This window comes from Triplophysa rosa, linkage group LG5, assembly GCF_024868665.1.
Source record: "Triplophysa rosa linkage group LG5, Trosa_1v2, whole genome shotgun sequence".
Lineage (NCBI taxonomy): Eukaryota > Metazoa > Chordata > Actinopteri > Cypriniformes > Nemacheilidae > Triplophysa > Triplophysa rosa.
The window spans coordinates 20,883,603-20,910,007 of record NC_079894.1 but is presented as its reverse complement, the minus strand read 5'-3'; the positions used below and the strand labels follow the sequence as shown (position 1 = coordinate 20,910,007).

The 26,405-nt window shown below is 40.0% G+C and overlaps 1 protein-coding gene across 4 annotated transcripts; it reads right to left on the bottom strand.

Moving 5' to 3' along the window:
- Positions 1 to 373: 373 nt before the first annotated feature.
- epc1b (enhancer of polycomb homolog 1 (Drosophila) b) lies at positions 374 to 24,493 on the bottom strand. Of its 4 annotated transcripts, XM_057333408.1 has the most exons (15): positions 23,423 to 24,042; positions 23,177 to 23,272; positions 11,257 to 11,416; positions 11,002 to 11,147; positions 7,000 to 7,206; positions 6,744 to 6,892; positions 4,976 to 5,120; positions 4,602 to 4,760; positions 4,432 to 4,521; positions 4,181 to 4,329; positions 3,717 to 4,072; positions 3,254 to 3,369; positions 2,584 to 2,716; positions 2,132 to 2,477; positions 374 to 1,966 (listed from the first exon to the last, which is right to left on the bottom strand). In XM_057333408.1, exons 1-15 carry the CDS (start codon positions 23,525 to 23,527, stop codon positions 1,894 to 1,896), a joined length of 2,430 nt encoding a protein of 809 aa, XP_057189391.1. In that variant the 5' UTR covers positions 23,528 to 24,042; the 3' UTR covers positions 374 to 1,893. The 4 variants fall into 4 exon arrangements, with proteins under 4 accessions (XP_057189391.1, XP_057189392.1, XP_057189393.1 ...); XM_057333409.1 differs by lacking the exons at positions 23,177 to 23,272; positions 23,423 to 24,042 and adding an exon at positions 14,488 to 16,401 and having other exon boundaries at positions 379 to 1,966; XM_057333410.1 differs by lacking the exons at positions 23,177 to 23,272; positions 23,423 to 24,042 and adding an exon at positions 12,336 to 14,477 and having other exon boundaries at positions 379 to 1,966.
- Positions 24,494 to 26,405: the final 1,912 nt, after the last annotated feature.

Sequence of the window (26,405 nt, the reverse complement as noted above, 5' to 3'; positions counted from 1 at the left end):
AGGTCCTGCATAACAGTGATCAGGACGAGCAGCTTGTAGTTGAGTGTTCTTCAGTTTCTCCACCACTTCAGCCAGCATGGTGTTTTTACCTAAAACAGGTCTTGGACTGAAGGTCTGTCTGCACTGAGGGCAGCTGTAGACTCTCTTCGGAATGGTTTACACTCATGCAGACAAAACATCTGCATTGTTTATAATATTTGAGCAAAATCAACAATGTCTTTCTGACTTTTCTTTAGCTTAGTAGTGAAACTTGGCATTGCAGCGTTGTAGGCTTGTTATGAATGTTATTTGTTGTGCTAACATTAGGGTTTGATCTGTGAATGAAATTACAGCGTCACTCTCAGAAAGAGAAGCATTCATACTGCAAATTCAGATATCGGTCAAGGCATCATAACCTTGACATGGTTTAATACACAACCCATTTCAAAACATGTATGACCGTGTTTGAAAAGACATTTCTCAAAAAATAAGAGGTAAACATGTGTGCCTTGACCACACACAGAAGCATGTGTCCCTTCCAAAATATGTTCTTGTTACAAAATTAATGCAATTTGTGAATTTAAAGAAACAAACTCAGATTCTACCTATTAAAATACTAAACTACCATATTCTTTGGATACAAGCGTCATATAAATGTAATAAGATATCCGTCAACAGTTCACAGTGTACCGCTATAAATAAAACTACATGGGTGAAAACCAACTGTTCACACAAAATATAAGTAATGACTCAGAGAAAGAGTTGTGCTGGTCAAACACTTAATGCCCTGGGTTTATTAAACATTTTGTCATATATGTTTTTTTATTCATTCTTCCAGGTGGGACTTTAAAAAACACCTCAAAGATAGATGATGCCATTGGAACGGGCATTCAGATTGTGGTACATACAAACAATTACGAATAGCATTGTGAGGTACCATCCTCTTCACAGAAGAGAGCTCAAGCTGGCCCCACAGGAATGGTGCCACCATAAAGTCTTACAGGAAACAAAACGTCCCATTTTTGTTCGTTTTCCTTATTTTCATATAAAGTGGAATGATGATGATGATGATAAAGAAACATACTGTAGTCCTCTCCCTTATGAACTTCTGTTACACCCAACAGACCTGGTTTTTAGCACAGGGACATACAATCAGTCATCAAAAACAGAGGTAATAAAAACAAACATTTCACAAACTCCAAAAGGACTCCAACAGGGATTTGAAACCCCTAAATGAGAAAGGGGCTTTCCAAAAAAAAGAAATGATACAAAAGCAGCATTGATTTAAAAAATAAAATAGTGCTTGAGTGGAGTGGGAGCAGCCACATTTGAGAAGAGACGAACAGAGAAAGAGAGAGAAACCCCTGCTGCTTTTTTCCAACAAGAGATGTTCACATAAAACAGCTTTAACTACACACGCAGACGCAGACACACTGCACATAAACCCAGGTGGTTACAGTGTATTGAAAAAAATCTGTAAACACCTCACAATAAATAGATAAAACAGCAGGTTTTTCACCATGCATGTGACACATACATTCAGATAGACAGTCGCACAAACACCTTCTAACATTCACAATCCGACACGCACAAACGGCCCACACACTACGAAAATCGCAGTTTTTTTTTCTGATTTTTTCCCAAGTGCAAAACATCACGAACAATTTCTGTATTCAAGTAATGTTATATACAAGGGGTGTATTACAAATATGTATGTACATAGAATAATTTCCATATTTCATAATTTACAGACGTTGATATTAACAGTAACAAAAAAACAAAAACTGGAAACAAAGAGATGAGAATTGCAATTAAGTCCCAACGGCTGCCATGGAAACAGCGTCACTATGATGCATAGCACCTAAAGGAGACGCCTCGATCGAGGGATGGTGGGTGATAGGTCGAGGGGCGGGGCTACGTAACCTCCATGGCGACTGTGTTGTCTGTCAGACTGTTTAACGGAGGTTTCTCTTGATCGTGATTTTCCCTGCGAAGGAAAAAATAAGCTCAATTAAATAAAATCTTATGCTTGCTTGCAAAGTTACTAAAAACACAAAATAAACAGTCATGCATAAAACCTACAACAGATGGTTGAAGAAAAAAAGACCGCCGACATCAAGAGCAATATTTTTTAACCCCACGCTAATCTCACCTGGGTCCTATGTCAAGGGTCGTCGACCCCGTGGGGACTTTTGAGATAGGCCTGTTGGCATTGGCGGCGAGTTTCAGGGCAGACGCTGGAACAGTGAGCTGACGCTGACGCTGCAACTGCCGTACGTTCAAAGTGCCAGCCGAGGGCACGCTCACTCTCACAGCTCCGCCCATCAGTGCCTGGGCAGGGGCGGGTCTGGCCATGCCGACGTGATGATTGGCCGAGGAGGTTCCATTGTTAGTGGTGGTGGCAGCTGCGGGAGAGGGGGATGAGGTGGCGGTAGGGCCAGAAGACAGATGGATGGAGGACACTGCAGAGCTTGTGTGGTGTGAGCCCTTGTAGATGCCTGTAGAATCAGCAACAGCATAAAAATTAAGAAAACCTACCTAACACACAAACCGTGAAAACTGAAATACAAGTTAAAAGTTTCATTCTTAAATTGCAAGACCAACCTGAGGCTGAGACGACTCCATTGACACAAACTGCCTCTTCTTTGCTCTTGAGCACCACAAGCTGGTCAGGAGTCACTAGCGCAGAGGCAGCAAACTGAGCACTGGCAGCATCTATCGTCTTTGATACCAAACTCTGAGGGGGACAAAACAGCAATTCTCAAATAAATGGTACAAAACTGTTGCTACATCTTAAGCTACATGTAATATAACATAACCAGAGATGTTTACACAGACAATTTCTTTTTTACAATTTCTTAAATCGTACTGAGGGCATTTTCCCCAAAAAACATTTGTGTTAAAACTACAAGAACTACGGTTCGTGTCTTACAAAAAATCAACACCATGTCATAAGGTAAAATACTGATGTATAATTGCCCACATTTATTAACTGAATGTCTTATGAAATGATTTTAGTGTATTCTTAAATTCCCGTGTGACCATCTACATCACCTCTGAACTCTCAGGTGATAAACTGCATTACAGTAAGCTGTGACATGTTTAGAAGTAAAGGTGGACTCTTTTCTTGTTTCTGCAGGTACAACTTTAATTATTTTGCTTATAGTCAACATATCTCATGTACAGCTGCTTTGTAACGATGAAAATTGTAAAAGCGCTATATAAATAAAGTTGAGTTGAGTTGAGTCTTATGATGTTTGTGTAGAGGACTCACCTGTGGGTTAATGGGAGTGCTGGCAGTCTGCTGCTGAAGCTGGACCTGCTCAAGCTGTTGTTTCTGCATGAGAGCGAGATGCTCTTGGTGCTGCTGGTACTGTTCAGTGGTGAAAGCTACAGAACAGCACACACGCGGGAAGTCAGCAACAACATTAACTACAACAATACCTTGGTGTTTGCACCTGTTTATCTAACTAGATCATCTACATCTGTGTCATTTATTTTCATACAGAATGTCCTGGTTTGCTTCCATTTTAACCTCCCAAGAATCATTTTATACCTAATTATTACCCATGTAACCTGATAGTAAAATATGAAGCGTCCAGCTATGTGGGATTGTTTTGTCATACAAATGGAAGCATACAGCTCAGCATTTTGTGGTTGTGGTGTGCGGAAATCAAACATGCATGTAGGATGAACGCAAACAAAACGTTGCATTAGCAGTACGATACTTGACTCACCAGGTGTGGGCGGAGGGGCAGGTCGGATGGAAGAAGTTGGGCCTCCCCGTGTCCGAAGCGTGCTGATTGGGCGGATGAGGCAGCCGCGGCAGGGTCTTCGTGCAGACCAGTGCTCGGGATTGTCAGGGTTGTCTGGCGTCCGAGGCTTGAAATGCCTCCAGCGACAGGCTTTAATGTTGAGCAGGAGTTGCGAGAGGTTGGGTGGAGATGAGGAGGGGGTGGAGGTATCAGTGCTGGTATGTGAGGTATCCATGCTGTGCTGCTGGGTGAGAGACTGCGAACGGAGTACGGGGGAATCCGGGTCCAGCCCGTGATACACATCGTCCCAATCCGAGTGAGCCCGGTCTAACAAAACCCTACATGAGAAATTAGTAAATGCAGATGAGTCATTAAAAAAGATGCACAAGGAACAACCACCACCAGTAAAATGACAAAACTTCTATATGGACAGTGGCTGAAATCACCTGCCCCCTCTGCCAACGCGTCGTCGTGCCAACCCCAAGCATCGCCTTGGCACTGTGAGTGTGGTGAGAGAATAGCGATACCGTACATCTCCTAACCCGCCCTTAGTAGGACCACACCAGGGCCAATCCCCTGCGGGTCCCGAACAAAGCTGAGAGAAAGATACTCGCTTGGTCAATAACAAAACCTAGACTGCAGCATTGAACTGAACAAGCTAGTATTTCTGCTCCATTTATTATGAATCACAACTCACAGCGTGATATTGACAACCAGTTCTCCTCCGAAATCCAAACACGCCGTCTGGGTCGTTCTCCTCCTCGACCTCTGAAGAACCAGAGAAAATCTGAGGGAGTGAGAGAGAGGGTGTTAAAGTATCACATGGACTCATTTCATGCCGTTTAGCTAAAGTATGTGTGCAAGTACCTGAGAGAAGGGTTCATCGTCCGAGCTGGGAAAGTCATACTGATTGAGGTCCTTAGTGTTAAAGATTGCCGGGCCCAAGTGGGCGGAGCCTGCCAATGGCAATGGCTTGGCTTTCTTTTCATACTTCCTCTTTTGGCGTACCACCTCTGGTTTATCCACCTAGTTACAAAGAGTGACACATTAAAAACAAATATACGCAGGCACACATAATATCGAGGACAATTATTAGCTTGAATCATATTTCAGGCAAGTAAAGCATGCAGATGCAATGGACCAAATCTTTGCACACACTTGGGTTGCTTTATGAACTATACAGAAGCAGGGGAGTGTAGGGGAGGTGTCTACGCCATACATAAACAGAAATGTCTGTGTACCTTGCACTTGTAGTCCCGGTCGTGTTCTGTGTGTCTGTACTGGCTGCTGTTTGTGATTGGGATGAGAGGGATGACGGGCTTCTCCAGAGCTCTCTGAGCCAGAACCTCTGCCATCACCTCACCTCCGAAATCAGCCATGCTGTTCCTAAACACACACAGACACATCAGGACCTTAGACATAAACACTACATCTGCACGAAACAACCCAATATACACTGCCCGTCCAAAAAAAAAGTAACCACCTGTATTAAACTAAGCAAATAGCTAAGAGCATCCCATTGGATTGGAGGTCTAGGTTCAGCAACGTTATGTGCCCAAAGAATGAGGTCAGCTGACTACCTGAATATACTGAATGATCAGGTTATTCCATCAATGGGTGGGTTCTTCCCTGATGGCACGGGCATACTCCAAGATGACAATGCCAGGATTCATCAGGATCGAATTGTGAAGAGTGGTATAGGGAGCATGAGACATCATTTTCACACATGGATTGGCCACCACAGAGTCCAGACCTTAACCCCATTGAGAACCTTTGGGATGTGCTGGAGAAGACTTTGCGCAGCGGTCTGACTTTCCGCAGCGGTCTGACTTTCTCCATCATCAATACAAGATCTTGGCGAAAAATTAATTTTGGACATTCTGGACATTGCAGAATCTTATCGAAACGATGCCACAGTGAATGCGCGGTGTTATTAGGGCTGAAACGATTCCTCGAGTTATTCGAATACAAAATCACAGAGGCAATTTTTGTTGCCTCAAGCTTTGTTTAATCCATTTAACTACAGTACACACGGACCACTGCATCTCCCCATGGACTTTTATTACTAACGCACAGCCCGCTAAACTCTATTCATGTTACAGGGCTCTCAAGTCTCACGCATTCACCGTGAGACACACGCATTTTACTCTGCTCACACGCTCACACTTATAAGTTATAGCTTATTGAAATTGTGAACTGCTATTTTACTGTTTTAGTCTATTTTGCGAGTGAAACTTGTTGTCCGGCTGCATTGAGTCCATAAAACTAGATGCGGACTAGTGGACGCCGAATCCTGTTATTTACACATGTCATCTGGCTGTTCTGCGTTTCTGAGTGAATGAACTGCACAGTTTAACATGCTACACGTTTGTCTGCGTCTGCACTTTATGAGGACATGAACTTCATCTCCAGAGTTACTCAAGAGTTTATTTCACTAACATTTTATTGTTTGAGTGAAGAAACAGACATACTAAAAACTAAGCGACTTCCGACAACCTGCCAAAATAAAAGTCCGGTTAACTCAGTATTTTATGTGGACAAATATATTACTATTTAATAGTAAAAAAATAAACTAAAACCAAGTTAGATAAACTAAATGCATCATGCATAAGCTGAAGTTAGTTGTTTACCTTTGAAATAATTCTTTCTATTTTATTAATGTTTCTTATTTATACATTTGTATTAGATTGCAATTTGAATGTAATATGGCAATATAATGTATCAAATGGGTTAACTTTTTAGAGTACTCGATCACTAAAATAATCGATAGCTGCAGCCCTAGGCGTTATCAAAGCTAAAGGCTGTCCAATGAAATATTAGTGTGTGTGCCTTTTTTGTTTGGACGTGCAGTGTATATTCAGACCCTCCAACCAATGAACTTCAATTACTTCTCTAGATAAAGACTGATTTTTTTAAGAGATTGCACACTCGCTAAGAATATAAAAAACTTCCAGGACAACTACAACTTTACAACCGTCTAAAATTTCTATATTTTCCATGTGTTTGTACCTCTTCTCCACTATCTCCAACGTGAGGTGCAGCAGCTCTCTCTTGCTCTTCTCCCGCCTCTTGATCATCTCCAAGATGGTGACGGCTCGGCTCAGGTTCCTACGCAGCTTCAGCATCTTCTCGTAAGAAGCTTCATCATTCTTACGGTTCTGCAGGGGAGACAGTGAGAACGTGAGAAAAGCGTATCTACAAACCTTTGCCCTGCAGAATGAAAGATGAAAGATGCATGGGAGATGATCTTGAGTCACCCTCTTACCTTCCTGGTTTGCATCTTCTCTGTCCTGCGTCTGAAGGCCACATAAGGGTCATTGGTGCTGGAGCTGTCACGCCTCTCCTGTTTGACAACAGGGATCACAGAGCCACTCTGACATGCTTTTCTCTTCTTGCTCCAGTATTCATACACCTCCTTTATCAGTTCATCATCCTCCTTTAACAAGAGCTTGGCCTCCTGCAGAGAAACCGGCTGACAGAGAGAACGAGAGATGTTATCAACAGAAACTTTTGCACTCTACTGCATCAACGGGAAAAAACAGTTTTGTTATGAAGATGCATACACTCATCAATATACCACTAGAAACGTTCTAAATTTCCATTTATAAAAATCACTTGAAATATTTGAAGAAAAAAAAACATATCCATCTGTGAGACTCTGAACATTTTGGGACTGACACCAGGTGAAGCCTACACCAAATCCCTATCTCGAAATGACAATATCAGATAAAGTAACACTTTCTGGGTCTTTACAGAAATGCACTAGCACCATTACATGGAATAATGCTTAGGAACTTGAGAAACAGACGAGATGTTTACATGAACATTTAGGGTTATATTCAACCTGAGCAAGAACCACAATCCTGTTTTTAATCTAATGAGCTACTCCAAAGGCACTATTTAACACTCATTAGCTTAGTTTTTCAAGTCTGTAGAAATATGTGTAAATATTGACCAGAGATGAGGAAAAGTGCTCTGAACAAACATAGCCACGTTAATTTATACAATGGTTTTCTGACCAGTGCCTCAACCATGCTCTGGAGTACAACACAGTACATCTAACACATCTAAATTCTCAAGTTACCAGTACAGAAACCATCTGTCATCAGTACAACAGACCTAAACTGGGTATGTCTATTACACACTGTAAACTAGGGCTGCCCCAGATTTTTGTAGTCGACTAGTCGTTCATTTAGGTCATTGGTCGACTATTCGCACGTTTATGATATTAATATAAATATTTTCAACATACACGGGGACATCAGATTATGGTTTAAGCTTCATGGATGAAAAAGATGTTTTATGTAACATTGTTCTATATTACAGAGATATACAACAAAACCATTATAATGAGCCTTTAAAATATAAATTAAGTGCTCAAGCGCACGCAATCCAATGTGATACTGCCACCACAAGTTATGATTATATATCTCAATATAGTATTTCACTAGTGAAACTAACCAAAACAGAAAACAAAAAAGGCCTTCGGACACCTAACGAAACCTTTTTTGTCTGGATCAGACCGCAAAAATAGCCTATAATGCGAAAAACACGCTTTTCTTTAAAACGAAGCAGGAGCCATATTTTAAAAGTAGAATATAAAATAAATTGAATATAAATGAATAAATAAAATAATAGTGGGATATTATTTTAAATAGTGGGATTATTACACCTTGTCCTATTAAGCGAATCTGATAGGGGTGTCCTCGACTAAGGATTTACATAGTCGAATCGCATGCGTGCGTGTGCATGTGGGGACGACACCATGAGGTTAAGGGTACAGCGCAAAGTGCAGCGCAACATTGATGCACCAAAACAATCAAACGTTAATTTGCAGAATTTGTTTAGAACAAGATATACCTTTATAATAAATAAATAAACTGAAGCCAGATTCAACAATGTGCAAAATAAATGTGTTTAGGCAAAATGTCTGAAATGCAGGGGAACATTTATTCAAAACACAAGCCACAAATTTAATGGACATTTTTCTTAAACACCACGAAACAATGCTGTGCCACTTACTAGACCAGATCTCACCTCAAAACTATTTTTAAAACTACTCGATAATAAAGATTTTTTTTACAAACGGGAATACAGCACGTTCATTAATCATTACCAATGAACTGCCAATAAAGTTACTTTATTTACCTCATGTAAAGGAGGAATGCAATAAAGCATCTTACCATTTAAACAGTCAAAAAGTCCCTTTCACCTTTTTTCCTGCACACTCTTTCTCCGTCCTCCTGACACACAAGCTTGCTTTCAGTGCAGAGAATGACAAGTTCCGAAAGTCTGTGCCCGTGCTTGCTGTATGCGGTGATTTTGGTTATATTACTTTTTGTTGTATCATGCAGCGCAAAGTTCAGTCTAAGTAACGAACTACGTGCATTTACAGACAAAGTGTTAATTCATATTTATATGCTCAAACATTCAGTAAGTGACAAATGTTTGGAAACGGTGTACACATTTATTTGAGAGTCATCTGCGGGTGCTTGCGGAGCACGCAGCTTCTCTTTACTGGGCTCAGAGCACAGAAGACACGATCTTGCTCTGGGTCATAGTGTCTCCGCCATCAGTGTGCTTCTTCATAAACCCATGCTCACCGGCTTCACGGAGCTCAGCCTTCCCCACAATGTGGCCAAACCCATGTTCCTGCGACATTCCAAAACACTAAATGTTCGGTATACACCATATAATAAAGCATAATATGCAAGGAAAATTAGAAGCCCAGAACATAAATGCAAAGCGCTTACACTTTGTCCTGTGATCCTTTATTGATGCACTTTCCGTTCACGTTCTAGTCTCTTCGGCATTTCTCTGAATAATACACTCCATTAAGGTGTATTTTGATCTTAATAGACTAAGCCACATTAAGCATTTTGCAGTGTCACAGGAACCCAAGTTTCTTTGCGCCGCCGGGAAAACTGAGCTCCACGTCCCACACACAATGCAGCCAATGCAGCTAGGCTGCCCCTAGAAGCGCACTGATGTCAGAGACATGGAAGGGATGCAGCGCATGTGCTTAGCAGATCTGGCAAACGTAGGATTGCATTCCTCATTTTTTAACCACCATGTTACTCTTCTACCCTTGGACAAATACACATTTAAATACAGTATGCTTATAAGAGCATGCCTTTATCCAAGTTAACTGTAGTGTTAGAGCGAACGGCTATGTAAAGCGACTAACGTGGTGCATATACACTTTTGAAATGATAAGCAGACAATCGACAAATTAAAATTTGTTTGAATAAGTGTCTTAACGAATAGTTGACTGTAAGGAGGCAGCCCTACTGTAAATGTTCCAAGTAATTCGAGTAAAAGTAGTGTAAAATTTATTTTATATAAAAAATTGCACTAACTTTAATATTTCAAGTTCCTTTAACTAATTCTTACTTTTGAGTTAGTTTAACTTTATTTAAACAAGTTAATTCAAGATGATTAGTTGAGAATGATTGTCAGTTCCCAGCATGCTTTGCGTGAGACTGCACTAGGAGAGTACATTTTGAAAGTAAGTGTTATTTTATGCGTTTTTAGAAAGGATAAAGCTAAAGTTAATGATGAATGTTCATTTATCTTAGATATTTAGAAGAGTTTGTTGCATTTTTGTGGACGGAATTGTGGAATCCCGGCATGAAAATGGAATTTGATGTATAACGCGGAATGGCATGGAATCTTGCAAATTTAGAACGTCTTAATCAGAAAATAGCACTGAACAGCTAATAAAATTCAATTTGTGCTAAAATAACATAAGTAGTGATTCAGATGCGGTTTAAATATGTAATCTGCCAGTTCTGCGTGTCTCTGAATGAAAGGTTTGAGCGGTTTCCTGTATTGCACGCATGACACTTCTGTTTACGGCATCTCACTATGGACTCCAGCAACTCCAGAGCTGCTCTGAGAGTTTATTTCATGAGCAATTCACTCCAGAGCTGCTCTGAGAGTTCACCTCATGGGCATTTCATCACTTCATTTGAGTAAAGCTAATATCAAACATGCACTAAAAAGGTCTTTGCGACAACCCGTCAAAATAAAAGTCTGCTTATCTTAAATTAACTATGACACACCCACATGAATAAACTATAGACTATACCTTGCACAGTTTATCACAATGCTCTACGGACTAAGCTACAGGAACACACACGATTCTGCAATAAAACTTTTTAGAAAGTCTTATTATCCTTTCAGATTCTCCAAGGCATCAAAGAATTCATAATTTTTATTTCTTCCCTTACATAAAAATGGCCAATTTTAATCCAGCCTCTAGTACCTGTTGTCCACTGCCTTTCTCCAGCCGGTCAATCATCTCCTCAAACTGCAGGGCACCCAAATCCATCTTCTTCTTCATCTTATTTACAAATGCATCATCCTCAGAGTCCAGATCATAATCCGGCTGCTCCGTGTCGAGGCTGAACGCTATAAGAAGTAAAGAGTGTCAAAAAACTGCAAGGACCACAGCAAGGAAAATACACCACTACATGCTGCAAAAATCTACATAATGTAGTCTGGGTGAATGGTGACTCACGCTGTATGTGAATGAGCTGTTTGGGCATTTTGAAGTCCCCTGGGTAGAGAGAGTCATAGTAGGCGATGTTGCTCTCGGCCTCTGGGACAGGAATCACCATGTTATCCCTCTTCTCCCCATACACCTGCTGGGCAGAGATGGCCCGCTGGAGATGGTGCTCCTACACACACACACACAGTAAATAAAAACAATAAGCATTTAATAAAGTAAATATATACAGAACCGTACACTAAATAATAGAGATGCACCGATTGAAATTTTCTTTGCCGATTCCGATTTTATTACAAGTTAAACCTGCCGATTCCGATTTTCTATCCACAAACTATAATTGACAGTATACTGTATATAAAACCATATTAACTTTTCTTCAATACACATTTTTTTTATTTTCATTGAATAAATGATTGAACATTACAATTTCCCCAAATGCAGTTCTCCAAGCTACATTAAATTACAGAATCTTCTCTTTCCCAAACAACTCTTAAATTGAAGAACTCTGTGACTGAAAAGAAGTACAAATAATAAAATATAACTAAACATGTCACTTAATTTACCTTTTTCATTTTTGTACTCATCTCACAAGAGTCTATGATAACAATAAAATAGCCTACTTCAACTTTATTCTCGTCTGTTTCTGTTTTTGAAACTAACATTGCTTTATTTCATTTTTTCTGAAATGTAAAATAATTTGTCTTTATCTTGGGTCTGTAGTATTAAAAGAAGTGGGTTGACTTTTGCTGCAACTTCAATAAAAAAAGTTAAAATCTTATGAGTGAATTCTACTCTAAAGATGTATAGTATTTGCAGTTTTTTGTGTTAGTAAAGAACTCAATCAGATATACATCACATATATTGGTTGATTTATTCATTTTTTTATATTTTGGATTTTTAAAAACAAGTAGAAGTCGTGTTGAATGTCATTTTACCTAAGTGAAATGACCACAGTTTTAACGTAAGACAAGGAATCAGGTTGAATGGAATTTACGTTTGTTTTACACAGAGTGAACGACTTCAATATGAGTTTAGCATGTGTCAAGAGTTTAGCATGATGCTAATAGCATCACTGTTAGCATACATACCCATGTAGACGGAGCAGCGAGAGATGAACTACACTCTGTACAGTACATGATGCGTGTGCACGCGCGTGCAGTCAGCGGACATGAGAGATGCGCGTCAGTCAGCAGAGACTCGCGGTCCGGTGGACACACATGCGAGTATAAACGAGCCGTGAAAGACAGGCTGTGGGCGCGCACGTTTACATGTTTACTTGCGGCTTTGAGTGTACTGCCGGCTGTGACGTTCTTGCCCGCATCACGAGCAACAGAAGATCGGCTTGAAATCGGCGAGACTGACCGGCCGGTCACCGATCCGGCCGATCATACGAAAAACCGGCCGATTCCGGTCTCTGGCCGGTCAATCGGTGCACCTCTACTAAATAAGCCATGAATATTTTAGTTGCAAGATTCTTTGCTTATTCTAAATACACCTTTGCATTGGTTTTTATTTAGCATGGATTTACGAGCTGCTTCAGTAACAAGGTGATAGACATTTGCAAATAGGGTTGAGTAACTTCACATCTAATCACATCATCATAATTGTCAGACACTCAATAACCCCTCTAAAATCTTACCTCAAAACAAACGTATTGAAAACAAGATGTTCAACACAGTCCAATGCTTTGAATCTACAGTTTCACCACTTAAACGTGTCACATATACAAACACACAAGTGTGGCTAGCAAACATTCCCACCATGCAGGTAAACCATAGCCCGGCAGAACTAGATCTGCCAGACACAAACAACCACACATGTCCCAAACCACAACGTTCCAAACAAAACGTTACCGTGCAAGCACAAACAACCACACATGTCCCAACCACAATTCAGAAACTGACCTCTCTCTCAACCTCATTTTTTCTCTCACAAGCACATCCACACAGGGGAGAGCAAGCTGAGATCTCAACAAAATGACGTGTCTCACCTGCATGGATACGTTTATAGACAGATATTGCATGTTTAATAAACTTCATGAAAGCCAAACATTGTGAAATAAAGGGTTTGTTTCCCCATTTTGGTAATGTCTCAGCTACCATAGTTACATTCCAGTGTGTCAACATGACACATCATTGCCGTGCATGACAACTGCATTCAGACTGAGAAAAAATCATCACAAACTACTTTCTCAATATAAAACACCTTACAGCTTCACTTTTTGCTTTCTCTCACAGAACAGCACATCTGGGGCTAAATTTATCTTTGTGGCCCTATTAGAAATATATATGCATTAAAAATGTGTTTATTCCCCGACATAATTGCACACAAGCCATCAGATCTGTGTGGAAAACCATTCATTTACTGCCAGAGATATGCAGATCACTAGATTTATTCTAGTGCACTTATGAACATAAGTGAAATTAGTACAATCAATGTAGTTTAAATAAAGACAACTGAATAATTAGCAAACACAAAAATACACGAATAACATTTTCACGTCAAAATATTTCAACATTAGAAACTGAGGACATATCATAAAAAACGTGTATGTTTGCTCATGATACGTTAGATGGGCCTGTTTTACAAATGGTATAAACCTGCTGTGTTTTGATAAAACAAGGCCTCGTGTACATCCCTGATTTCATTTAATGGATACCAGCATACCACATAGTCTTCCTCTGTCCTATGTCAATAATACACATGCCATTCAAGATACTGTTCCCATCTTGACAACCACCTTTACTAAGTTACTGACTGAGTGTATTTTTGTTCTGACACTGTGGACCGTTGAGGCATGAGACAATTCTGCACCAGTATGCGGTGCTGGAGGCCTATGTTGGTTTTGATGGGTGTTAATTGGTGATTGCCGAGTGGGAGCGCGGAGACCCCTGTGGCCTTTGCGGAGTACTGCACCTTCGCGCAGCCGTCAGAAAAACCATCAAAATGGCGGGTTGCACAGTGATCACGTGACTCCTTTGTACTCCGTAAACCGTCTATCAGTAAAAATACCGCGTCAAAATCACCACCGAGAGTACATTCGCATAGTAAAAACTCCAACGTTTGAGCACAAGACGCTAAACCTCGTCTGACTCGTACGGTATCGACACATTTGAGGCGTTTCTGTAGGAGAAACGGCGGCCATTTTGTGTACACTGGCGCAGAGAAACAAGGGACGCGCCTCTTGCAATAAAACATATTTATTCTTCAATATACATGGCTTTGAGCAATAAAACGTACCGATTCCTCCTCTTTCTCCATCCCTGTGGGCATCTGTGGCACTGCCCGGTTAATAGACGCATATTCGTGCAGGTCGGGCAGGTCCTCGCAGCGGAAGACGGGCAGAGGCTTGGAAGCGTCCAGCGCCCGCGCCCGAAACGACAGTTTACTCATTTTATTCTTTATAATTTCAGATGCAGCATATATCTATCCGTTCCCCTAATGTTCCCTACTAGTCCGATTAAAGATCTCATGGATAATGCCGGTTCGGTGTCCAGCAGGGCACGGGTCGGTCAGTGGCGGGGCGAGCGGAGGCGCCAGGCCGGGTGTCGGTCGCTCTCTCTCGGTGTGTGTTTCCAGCGCGCTCCGGTCCCTGATTCCAGGCTCAGTGCGCCATGGCCAACATGGCGGACATTAAAAACACTCTTTAACGGTACGCTCGTGCTCGGCGGCCCAACCCCCCGATCCCAGATCAGCCATTCCCACACGGGCTTACGACGCGTGCGTGCAGAGAGAGAGGGGAGGGCGTAAACGTCACGCACAACCTTTTTGCACAGCACGCCGCACTTCAAAAACAACCTTGGCTCTTGTCGGTGTACATAAACAAACAATGCATTTTTATATAATTTTTTAAAATCTAAACAAAATTCTTAAATCCAAATGAAAACTATTTTAACTACTTTGCTGTCGGTTATCTCATCTGTTTTTAAACAATCGCATGGTGAAAGCAGGAGTAGTAGTATATGCTGTGTAGTATTGGTATAGTTCTCTCCAGCTTCCATATAAATGACATTTTCCTAAATAAAAAAGAAAATGAAAAGAAAATGACGGGAACCATATATGTAACATTTAACTTAAATTTTGGTTATCTAATCGGATACTGAATTTACATGCTGTGCATGATTCTGTCACACCTGTCTCGTGTTAAGAATATACCTTTACCTTTAAGCGTGACAACAAATATTTCACATAGGCAATGTGTAGTTAAAGCATGTTCCTATTTCTGCTGTTCCTATTTTATGCTGTTGATTCAGTTCATCAACAAGGAAAATATTACAATGCTAATGTTAAAATAGTAGATAAATGGCTTTTGCTAAACATGGCAATAAGGTTTTTAAAACTAAATGAACTTCATTATATTTAAAGCAGCTGTACATCTGAATATTGAAACAGTTTTTAAGAAAACTGCTTAACTTACTTAGTAAAGGTAACATTTCCTTTCTTAACAAATGCAGTATAACAACAATTATATTTGGCCTCAAAATCATAAAATGTCAATCATTCTTCATGACTTCTCCAAAACATACAGTTTCAATAGACTCCCACAGAGACTGTAATAGTAAATGTATCTTCGCGAGTAAATTTATCCTAGCCAGTGCTCGAATTGAAAGGGGGCTGGGGAGTTCCGGGACCCCCCATAAGTAAAAAAATAGACGTGGGGGATCCCTCAGATATTTTTATTTGAGTAAAAATTATAATGACAAATGTGATTAAATTCATGCAATGGATATGGTAAATTTCGTGAATTAATTATTTACAATAATTTATATTAAGTTTGTTTATGGGCTAGTAGTAGAATAATAAATCTCCACTCGCAGTCGGGAAGATGAAGATTCTACTTTTTTGAGGGGTAATTTTCTCTCTCTATATATCTTTCCAATATATTTATCAACTCCATGTCAGGGATTTTGTATTCCTTGTGTAAATTATTATTAGGCCTGGTTCTGGGGTGCTAGAGATCTCGATGAAGATGAGTGACAGCTTTTTAGTAATTATAAAGGGAGTGCTTGTTGTGCATTTTCTGTGCTAGAGGTGGGCGGAATGGCCAAAAATCTATTTCACGGAATGAGTAATTTTATTTCATGGTAACGATATATTTCATGAAACAATCTCCCATTAAAATTCTATATTTTATACCTCATTTTTTTAGATTGATATAACTAATTTATTTATTACAGTTCATTTAAATGCTCACCATAGTTAAAATGTAGGCAAGTTATGAAAATGTACTAAAGATATCAAATTAAGTTCTGATAATCAGTTGTATTATTTATTCATATTTATCTTCTGGCTATATCATATACAGTAGTAGGAAGATAGACAACATATATAACAGTAAAGTATGAATATGCACAAACAATGAGAGTACAGTATATGACTAGTGTTATAAACTGGTGTTCATGGGGTCTGTACTGTGGGTCTTTATCGCTCTTCACTCTCTATTAGATGAGCACTTTTAGTGCGCTGCGACTCTCTGTCTTTAGGTTTGTTTATTGTTCAATGAAGAATTCCAGTCTGGATTTAGAGCATGTCACAGTACAGAGACTGCTTTGATCAGAGTTACAAATGATCTGCTATTGGCGTCTGACCGAGGTTGTATCTCGTTATTGGTGCTGCTAGACCTTAGTGCTGCATTCGATACCATTGACCACAGCACACTCCTACATAGACTCGAAAATTATGTCGGCATTAAGGGAATAGCTTTGAAATGGTTTAAATCTTATTTATCCGACCGTTTTCAATTTGTAGCAATAAACAATGAGGTGTCACGCAAATCGCAAGTCCAGTACGGTGTACCACAGGGCTCAGTCTTAGGGCCTCTGCTCTTCGCATTATACATGCTACCTCTAGGAGATATAATAAAGCGACACGGAGTTAGCTTTCACTGTTATGCTGATGATACTCAACTTTATATTTCCTCGAAGCCTCATGAAACACAGCAGTTCCATCGAATAATGGAATGCATAGTCGATATAAAAAACTGGATGAGTAACAACTTTTTATTACTGAACTCGGACAAAACGGAAGTGTTACTTATTGGACCGAAAACTGCTATAAGTAACAACCAAGAATACTGTTTAACTATTGACGGATGTTCCATAAAACCCTCGTCGTCAGCAAAGAATCTTGGCGTTCTATTCGATAGTAATCTGTCATTTGAGAGCCACGTCGCCAACACCTGTAAAATTGCGTTTTTCCATCTTAAGAATATATCTAAACTACGTCATATGCTGTCAATCTCAGATGCAGAGAAGTTAATTCATGCATTCATGACATCAAGACTAGATTACTGTAATGCACTGTTAGGTGGTTGCCCTGCAGGCTTATTACAAAAACTCCAATTGGTCCAAAACGCGGCAGCTCGAGTTCTTACACGTACAAAAAAGTATGAACATATTAGCCCGGTTCTGTCAACCTTGCACTGGTTACCTATAAAGCATCGCGTTAACTTTAAAATCTTGCTTATTACCTATAAAGCCTTACATGGTTTAGCTCCTCAGTACTTGAATGAACTCCTTTTGTATTACAGTCCTTCACGTGCATTACGCTCTCAGGCGTCCTGTCAGTTGGTAATACCTAGAATTTCAAAATCAAGTGCAGGTGGTAGATCCTTTTCCTATCTAGCGCCTAAACTTTGGAATAGTCTTCCCTGCACTGTCCGGGAGGCAGACACACTCTGTCAGTTTAAATCTAGACTAAAGACGCATCTTTTTAATCTTGCATACACTACTCTTCCATAATATAAATCTTCAGAGGGTTTAGGCTGCATTAGTTAGATCAACCGGAACCAAAAACACAACTGATGTACTTGTTGCATCAAAGAGTACAGAACAGTACTCTACTCTCAGCCAGTCTTGTCTCATTGTTCCAAGGTTACCACAGCGAGCAGGATGCAGTTCATGGCCTGACCTGATGGTAGAGCGGAGAATGGGAAGTGGGGACCTGACAAGAGCTGAGATGATAGAGCTGGATAAAGAAGGACGCGGTCTCTTGACATGTCTTCACCACAAAATTTCAAATGCTATTAGATTATTAATGATAATCTTAAACTATAATTTATTTTATTATTAAGTTTATTTATTTTATTTAGCCTTGTTGTGCAAGTTCTCTGGAGCTTGTGCAGAGGCAGCAGCTTTTGCCAGAGGGGAACTGGAATCCCCTGGTTGGGCCTGGGTTCTCCTGAGGTTTTTTTTCTCGATTAGAGTTTTGGGTTCCTCGCCACCGTTTGCATACTGTTTTTGCACTATCTGCCTGACCGGGGGGGCTGCTTTAGAATCTTAAAGTTTTACTTAATTAATATTGCATATAGGAATTTATTATCTGTTATATTTGACCTGTGCTTCTCTCTCCTTTATCCTAAATGTGTGCTCTCACTGAGCGTGTGTGTGTGTGCGTACTTGTCTGTGTACGTACGTGTGTGTGTGTGTGTGTGTGTGTGTGTGTGTGTGTGTGTGTGTGTGCGTGTGTGTGTCTCTGTGTCTGTGTGTGTTGGTGCGTGTGCGTGTTGTGTGTGTGGAGTGTTTTGTGTGTGGGTGTGTCTGTCTTCTGTGTTTTCAACCTTTTCTTGTTTTTGCAGGTACAACTTTGATTGTTTTGCTTGTAGTCAATGTGTCTCATGTACAGCTGCTTTGTAACAATGAAAATTGTAAAAGCGCTATATAAATAAAGTTGAGTTGAGTTTATTCTCGGGCTTGTTTTTGCACTGCAAGTCTCTGGTGACTCCTCACGCGTCTCCCAAAACTGGAGGTAGAAGCGCGTCACATCAAAGCGCTCGTGCACACGCTCGCGAGCATCATCGCGCATTTCAACGCAAGTTTCATCTTGACTCGCCTGAAGTTAAACTTTATAAAACTATTAACAGCTTTTCAAAACAACCTGACTTCTGAAATACGTGTTGAGAATGAGCTTTTTTAAATGCTGGCGCAGATCCCTGCACGAGCACTGCGGGTGAGAAGCGCCGGACTGGAGCGGATCACTAAACTACAGACTGAAAGAAGGTCAAAAGAATGTTTGATACGTTCATTTGTTACGGGTGGATTAATTCATTAGTTTTTATTCAGAATAGCGCCTAATTTGCAGAGCGCCGAGTTAACCACGCCTACTTATTTACATTCCGCGGAATACACGGAATAGAAAAATCTCTTACGGTTGACATTTTATTCCGCGGTAACGGAATATCCCGTCATTCAGCCCAGCCCTATTCTGTGCTCTATATAATCCATTCAGAATTGTATAAAACTTATTTTTCATGCTGCTAAGACCAACAGCCACATACACGCTGTAAAGTTTCGGGAATTACATCGGCATATAAATGCGGGATTCACTCTTGAAATAGTCATGATTGATAGCCATAGTTAGCTCCTGAATAAAGCAGATTTTTGGACTGAAATGGTTGAATAGTCTGCTGACTGACAAGACTCACTCATAACAGTCCCTTGCCGCCACCTACTGGACGTAACTATGTAAACTGCACTGAAATCGTTGAAAAATCCCCACAACACTAACACACAGACTGACAGCCGGTCTTGTCAAAATTTATTTTTAATATCTAATAAACTAGTTTCTTGCATTTAAACAAGTATTTTGGAACAAACATTATTATCAAAGTGTCAATCATCCAGTTGTTTTTAGGGAAAATAGTAAATATTACATTGGTAAATAATGCTAGTATTCTGTTGGACGTACACTACTGTTCAAAAGTCCTTTCTGTTCACCAAGCCTGCATTGATTTGATCCAAAATACAGTAAAAGAAACCTGTTCTTTTATGTAAGCCTGTTTTTAATAAATAGTATATACAGTTAGGGCCTAGGGCCATAAATATTTGGACAGAGGCACATTTTTTGTTATTTTAGCTGTGTATCAATGTTTTCGAGTTACAGTTTTATAATAGATATTGTCTTAAAGTGCACACTCTCAGCTTTATTTAGAGTGTATTCACATCCAGATTATCTGAAGGATTTAGGAATTACAGCTCTTTAATATGAAGCGCCCCCTTTTTCAAGGGACCAAAAGTAATGGGACAGTTGAATAAAAAGCTGTTTTATTCACATGTATGGGCTTTTCCTTAAATAATTTTGTCATAAATGAAGCATGTTAAAGGTCTGGAGTTGATTCTACATGCGGTGTTTGCATTTGGAAGCTGTTGCTGTGAACCCACATCATGGGGTTCAGGGAGATCTCCATGCAAGTGAAACAGACCATAGTTAGATTTCAAAAACACTACACATCCGTCAGAAAGATGCCAGGAACATTAAGAGCGGCCTAATCAACAATTTGGGACATTCTGGGGGTAAAATAACACACCGCTGAGCTCAGTAACAAAACAATCCTAGGCGTCCATATGAGATCAAAGTGGTGGATGATGACATTATCCTCTCCATGATAAAGAAAAACATCTTCACAACTTCCAGACAAGTGAAGAATTAATCCGGATGCTTCTGTCTTCTGTTACATCACCATAAAACACCAGTGACCCAGTGCCTGAGGACGTCATGCATGGAAATGGAATCACTCTGCCTGAACACTATTTTACTGAAGATGTTGTATGCTCATATCATGAGATATTCCAAGCCTTCTCCATATCTTTTATTCTTTTTAGTCTTATGCAGGCTGAAATTAATTTGATCTCTCCAAAAAAATGCTTTCTAGAGCTTGTTCGGCTATTTCAGAAGTCTAATGTACCCATCCTATTCTTGAGGCTTTTGCACCTTGTTGTGAACCCTCTCTAATTTTTCCTTGTATTCTCTTTATTGTTTTGATTGACAAACATTGACATATTTACCTCTTGGAGAGTGTTCTTCACTTGTCCAGACTTTGTGAAGGTGTTTTTCTTCATCATGGAGAGGATAATGTCATCATCCACCACTTTGATCTCATATGGACGCCTAGGATTGTTTTGTTACTGAGCTCAGCGGTGTGTTTTTTCCCCCCAGAATGTCCCAAATTGTTGATTTGGCCGCTCTTAATGTTCCTGGCATCTTTTTGACGGATGTGTAGTGTTTTTGAAATCTAACTATGGTCTGTTTCACTTGCATGGCGATCTCCCTGAACCCCATGATGTGGGTTCACAGCAACAGCTTCCAAATGCAAACACCGCATGTAGAATCAACTCCAGACCTTTAACATGCTTCATTTATGACAAAATGATTTAAGGAAAAGCCCATACATGTGAATAAAACAGCTTTTTATTCAACTGTCCCATTACTTTTGGTCCCTTGAAAAAGGGGGGCGCTTCATATTAAAGAGCTGTAATTCCTAAATCCTTCAGCTAATCTGGATGTGAATACACTCTAAATAAAGCTGCGTGTGCAATTTAAGACAATATCTATTATAAAACTGTAACTCGAAAACATATTGATACACAGCTAAAATAACAAAAAATGTGCCTCTGTCCAAATATTTATGGCCCTAACTGTATTTATGCATATTATGATCACATATATTGTGTATTTTGTATAAATTGTATATTGGGAGACTAACCCCCACTCCCACCAAAAAAAAGTCTTATGGTGGGGACCCCCCATAAGACTTGATTCAATTCGAGCACTGATCTTAGCGAGTAAATGTATCTTAGCGATTACATAATATACATTTCAGAGCTTACCGTTACTGCTGTATTTTTAACCACCTAATAACAGAATCAATCCACCTGACTTTATCACCAAAACAGATATGTAACGCAGTCAAAGACATCAAGCAACATGTGACTTCCCATTTTGAGTAAACACAGGTAGGGCTGTCACGATTATTAAATAATCGTCTCATCGCGATTGTTTGACCTCATCGCGATGGTTTCAGATCATCGCAATTATTGCACATCTCTATAGAAGACACCAGGGGGAGCTGTAGTGCATCTGCATATTGCATATTTTAGTGTATATATTGTAACTAAAGCATGGTAATACTTGTAAAATGTACCACCGCAACACAATCACTTAAAAAAAAACTAAAGCATATACCATACAAATCACATGCAGTACAATTTAATATTATTTAAGCAAATCTCAGTGTGAAAAACAGTCTACCAAAATTTCAATAGCATACAAGTAAAATTTTATTGTAGTCTTGCAAGTTAGAAAAAAACAGACTAGAAGCTTTTCTATGACTGATAGTATTTTAATGGTGGCTTCAATTCCTCCTGATCAATTTACTTCATTTACAAGTATTTGGCAGTTGTATTATTGACATGTAAAAGCCTAAACCTTAAATATATGATGACCCAATTTTTTCCGATGTATTTCCAAGAAAAAGAACATAGTCTTTATATTCAGAACAATATGGTGGTTTCAATCGCTGAATCAAAAATGTATGAGAATTAAATGTCAAAGCTCAAAAACAGACAATTAACCGTCATAATCGCGAAAGCCATAAAACAGACAATTAATCGTCATAATCGCAATGATTTATCAGACAATTAATCGTCAGTCAAATTTCATAATCGTGACAGCCCTAAACACAGGTCAAGATATCAAATTCTCCTATAAAGGAAATGCTAGTAAGCACATCTCAAATACTATCCCAATGAGCAGCAAAGAGGCAACTGCCTCACTGTGATAATGAGACGCCCACAAGATCACATTTCACTGCAAGACCATTTACCATTTCTCTTCCGCCTGCTGAGCAGATCTTTATACTTTGTCTTTTATATAAATGCATTTACATTATAACTAGAACACATCCACTAACAAATGTATAAGTGAGAGTGTGCAAAAAGCATGATATTACAATGTATGGAGATCTAACGGAGTTTTCTCACCTAGGTATTGTCTGATGATGGACAATCTGATCATATGAATGAGTACAGATTAAGCAGACATGGTCATGTCTAAAATAAAACACCCAAAAGCCTCTCTTTCAGTTCTTTGCTGAAATCATGGACCTGCCTGATCACAATCTGTGCTAGTGTGTCTTACCAGACAGATGTCTTACCTCAAATCCTGGGAGAGATACCCATCCCACTGGGGACCACCAAGCCCTCCAGGAGGGTAAGAATCCATCTGGCATTGTCCACCTTTCTTTGATCCACTGTCACACACATACACAAACACCACCATTGACCATGACCATTAAGTCTTGATCTCAAGTATTAAAGATTAAGGATGTCTTCATATGTCCAGGCATCACCTATCTACACATACAACGGAAACAGCCAGATTATGACATCAATATACGCACCTTGCCTGTACCAACAGCTGGGTCAATCAATATAATACATTGCCGCCTGTTGTCTTGTAATGCCTTTGTCACGTTTGAGAAGAAAAGCGGCAATAGCGCCACCATCTTCAACCAATGAACAATAACACATTTTTAGTAGCTTCACAAGCGCGGGAATGAAGTATAGGTGAAAACCCATTCGTACGTTTGCAATTATGTAACTTAAATCCCGTTTCTACTAAATGAACAGCGCTTTAAACTCATCGTTCAGCATGAACCTCGCCAACTAGGAGGAGATATAAAAGTCAACCCCCAACCGCTTCCTTTTAGCCAACAAAGCGAATAAAACATTTGATAAGACAAAAGCCATAATCGCGGCATCGTTATGTAGAGTCTGACACGTAGGCGCGCAGTCACATAAACGCAGTTAACGTGAGCAGATGATGCGGCCATCCGCAGTCAATCCCTTTCTGCAGATATTTAACCTGCCCGAAAAGTGCACATTAGGATTTGTTTTAATCCCTAAATACGCCAGACACCATCGCAAAATTCGACATGTTTTCAAAGTGCGCCTTTTCAACCCAGACCTCATTTCTGAAGCTATTTTGAGATATTTTCCACGCTGACATGACGACGACGACGACGCTAGGAATATGCTGACGCTCGCCTGCCAAGTTCACTGTTGGACTCGCTCATTCAGCGACCCGTTTTTATACAATTGACATTATTCCATCAGTCCACGTCCAAACACACAGTAGACACTTACCAGCTACAGGGTCCCAAATCTCCATGGACCTGTCCCGATTTGGCCACATTTTATCGTTTCGCCCGTAAAACAGACGGTGTAACTGTGTAACGCATCAAGGTGGTGTTTGGCAAACAAGCGGCACAGTCGTTAGACACGCCGTCTCTCTCTCCTTTTCCTCCGCTTTCCGTTCGACACGGCGATTTGAGCAAAGGCTCCCTTCCGTTAAATGAAGTCTACGCACCATGTTAACGCATCCGACAGGGAAATGAAAAAGTTATTTGCGGCAGATTAAGGCTCTAAGCAGCAAAACCCCGGGGAGAGTCCGAGACTGCCACAGGGTTAATAACTTTGCGATGGCAGCGAGACGCCGCCTGATTGGTCGGTGAGTGTCACCAATCACCTGTGGGAAGCTCCAGGCATATGATCTGTGGCAGCATAAAGAGGCGCTGTGGCCTCTATAACAGCCGCAAAAATACATTTGAATGACTATGTTATAATAAACATTGTTATTTTACAGTAGGATATAAGAATGCATTTACTAAACACAACACTGTTTTATTTCCCTAATAGAAAGTTTTGTGAAATAAGGCTTTATAACAGACATCTGCGATGTAGTCAGTAAAAGGGGGTCATAATTGAATTAAACCATATGAGATAATATGAAATATGATAATATGAGATAAAAAATATTAAAACATATCAAAACAATAAAAAATTAGATAATGAGTGTAGTTTGTGTGATCTTCTCTGGGGTGGGGGGGTCATAACAAATCTGTTCGTAATGGGTTAGACAGGGAAAACAATGCTAAATGCAAAATAAAGTGCATTTAGGATGGCAAAATAAATAGACTTATCAACTTCTGAATAATGCTTTCCCTATCCTTTGTTGAAGTCAAAATTGTGTTGAAATCAGACTGTGAGATCCTCAAAAACCATGAACAAAACACAAGTTAAAATAATGCATTAAATAACCCACTGGGTTTGATATTGTGTTGTGTCATTGCTTGATGATGAAGCAGTGTTGAGTCATCATTTGATAATGAAGTTAAAATGGCATCATCACCAAACCAGTTGTTAATGGCCACACCATTAAACAACTGGTTCGGAGATCACCCCATCTTATCTTCGTATCTTTCTTGGCACTTCTAGAGTTGACTGTTATTGTTACAGTGTGATAGATAATGTGACAGGCCTAACTGGCAACAAAATTCAATAAATTGCTGTTAATAATTTAGACACACCATATTCTTCATTCAGGTTTCAGGGTAACTAATAATAAATGAGCATGCATTAAGGGTGCCCGTGGGGCTAAACAGCCTTAGCCAACAGTGCAGGGACGGATTATGACTTCAAAGGCCCCGGAGCCAGTTTTCTCCAAGGGCCCCCCTCCCACGATTTTTCCGTTCTTTCCCTTAGCTGCGCATTCACAGTTATAGAAAGTGAAAGTTAAGATGATAATGTATATTAAAACCGTACTCGCTCTGCGTCAAATGCCTGCGCTACACTAAAAATAATCTGTACAGGGTTTATAGAAGTCTAATATTAGCTACAGCGAAAAATCAAGAATGGACCAAATTAAGGCGTAGGAAACAAACGTCTTTAATTAACTGTCAAACATACACGTATTTAATGCATCACATAAATAAAAAAAATTCTCACCATAAAATGCCCCTGTGACACATGTCTGTAAACATCAAATCATCAAGCAAAAGATTCCGAAAATGCTATTTAAATGTGCTGTAATTTAATTATTAAGTTAATTTTTAATAAGTTAAATTGAATTTAATAAGTTAAAGTAACATAAAAACAATGTTGCCATGATTTGTTGATCATTTCATTTTTTACAGGGTGTCCACAGAGGCCTTGTATAGGCTATGGGACCCATATATTTAAACAAAGATAAACATTTGTTTTCATTGTTATTGGGTGCTCTGTACCAAACTGGATGGTGCAACCTTGAAGCTCAGGGCCCCTTCGGGCTCATGGTAGTCAAGGGCCCCGGGCACTGGCCCCATTGGCCCGGTCAGGGGCACCTTACCCCCACTTGCTCCCCTGGTGCTGCAGTGATAGCTGCCCACTGCTCCGTGTTTATGTGTGTTCACGATTTGCAGTGTGTAAGTTCACTACTCACTGGACGGGTTAAATGCAGAGGTCACCATAGCTGACAAATGGGTCACTTTCAGAGGACAGGTCCAGTGGAGGATAATCAAGAACTGGCCAGCCAATGGCTGTGGTTGAGGCGGATGGACACAGCAT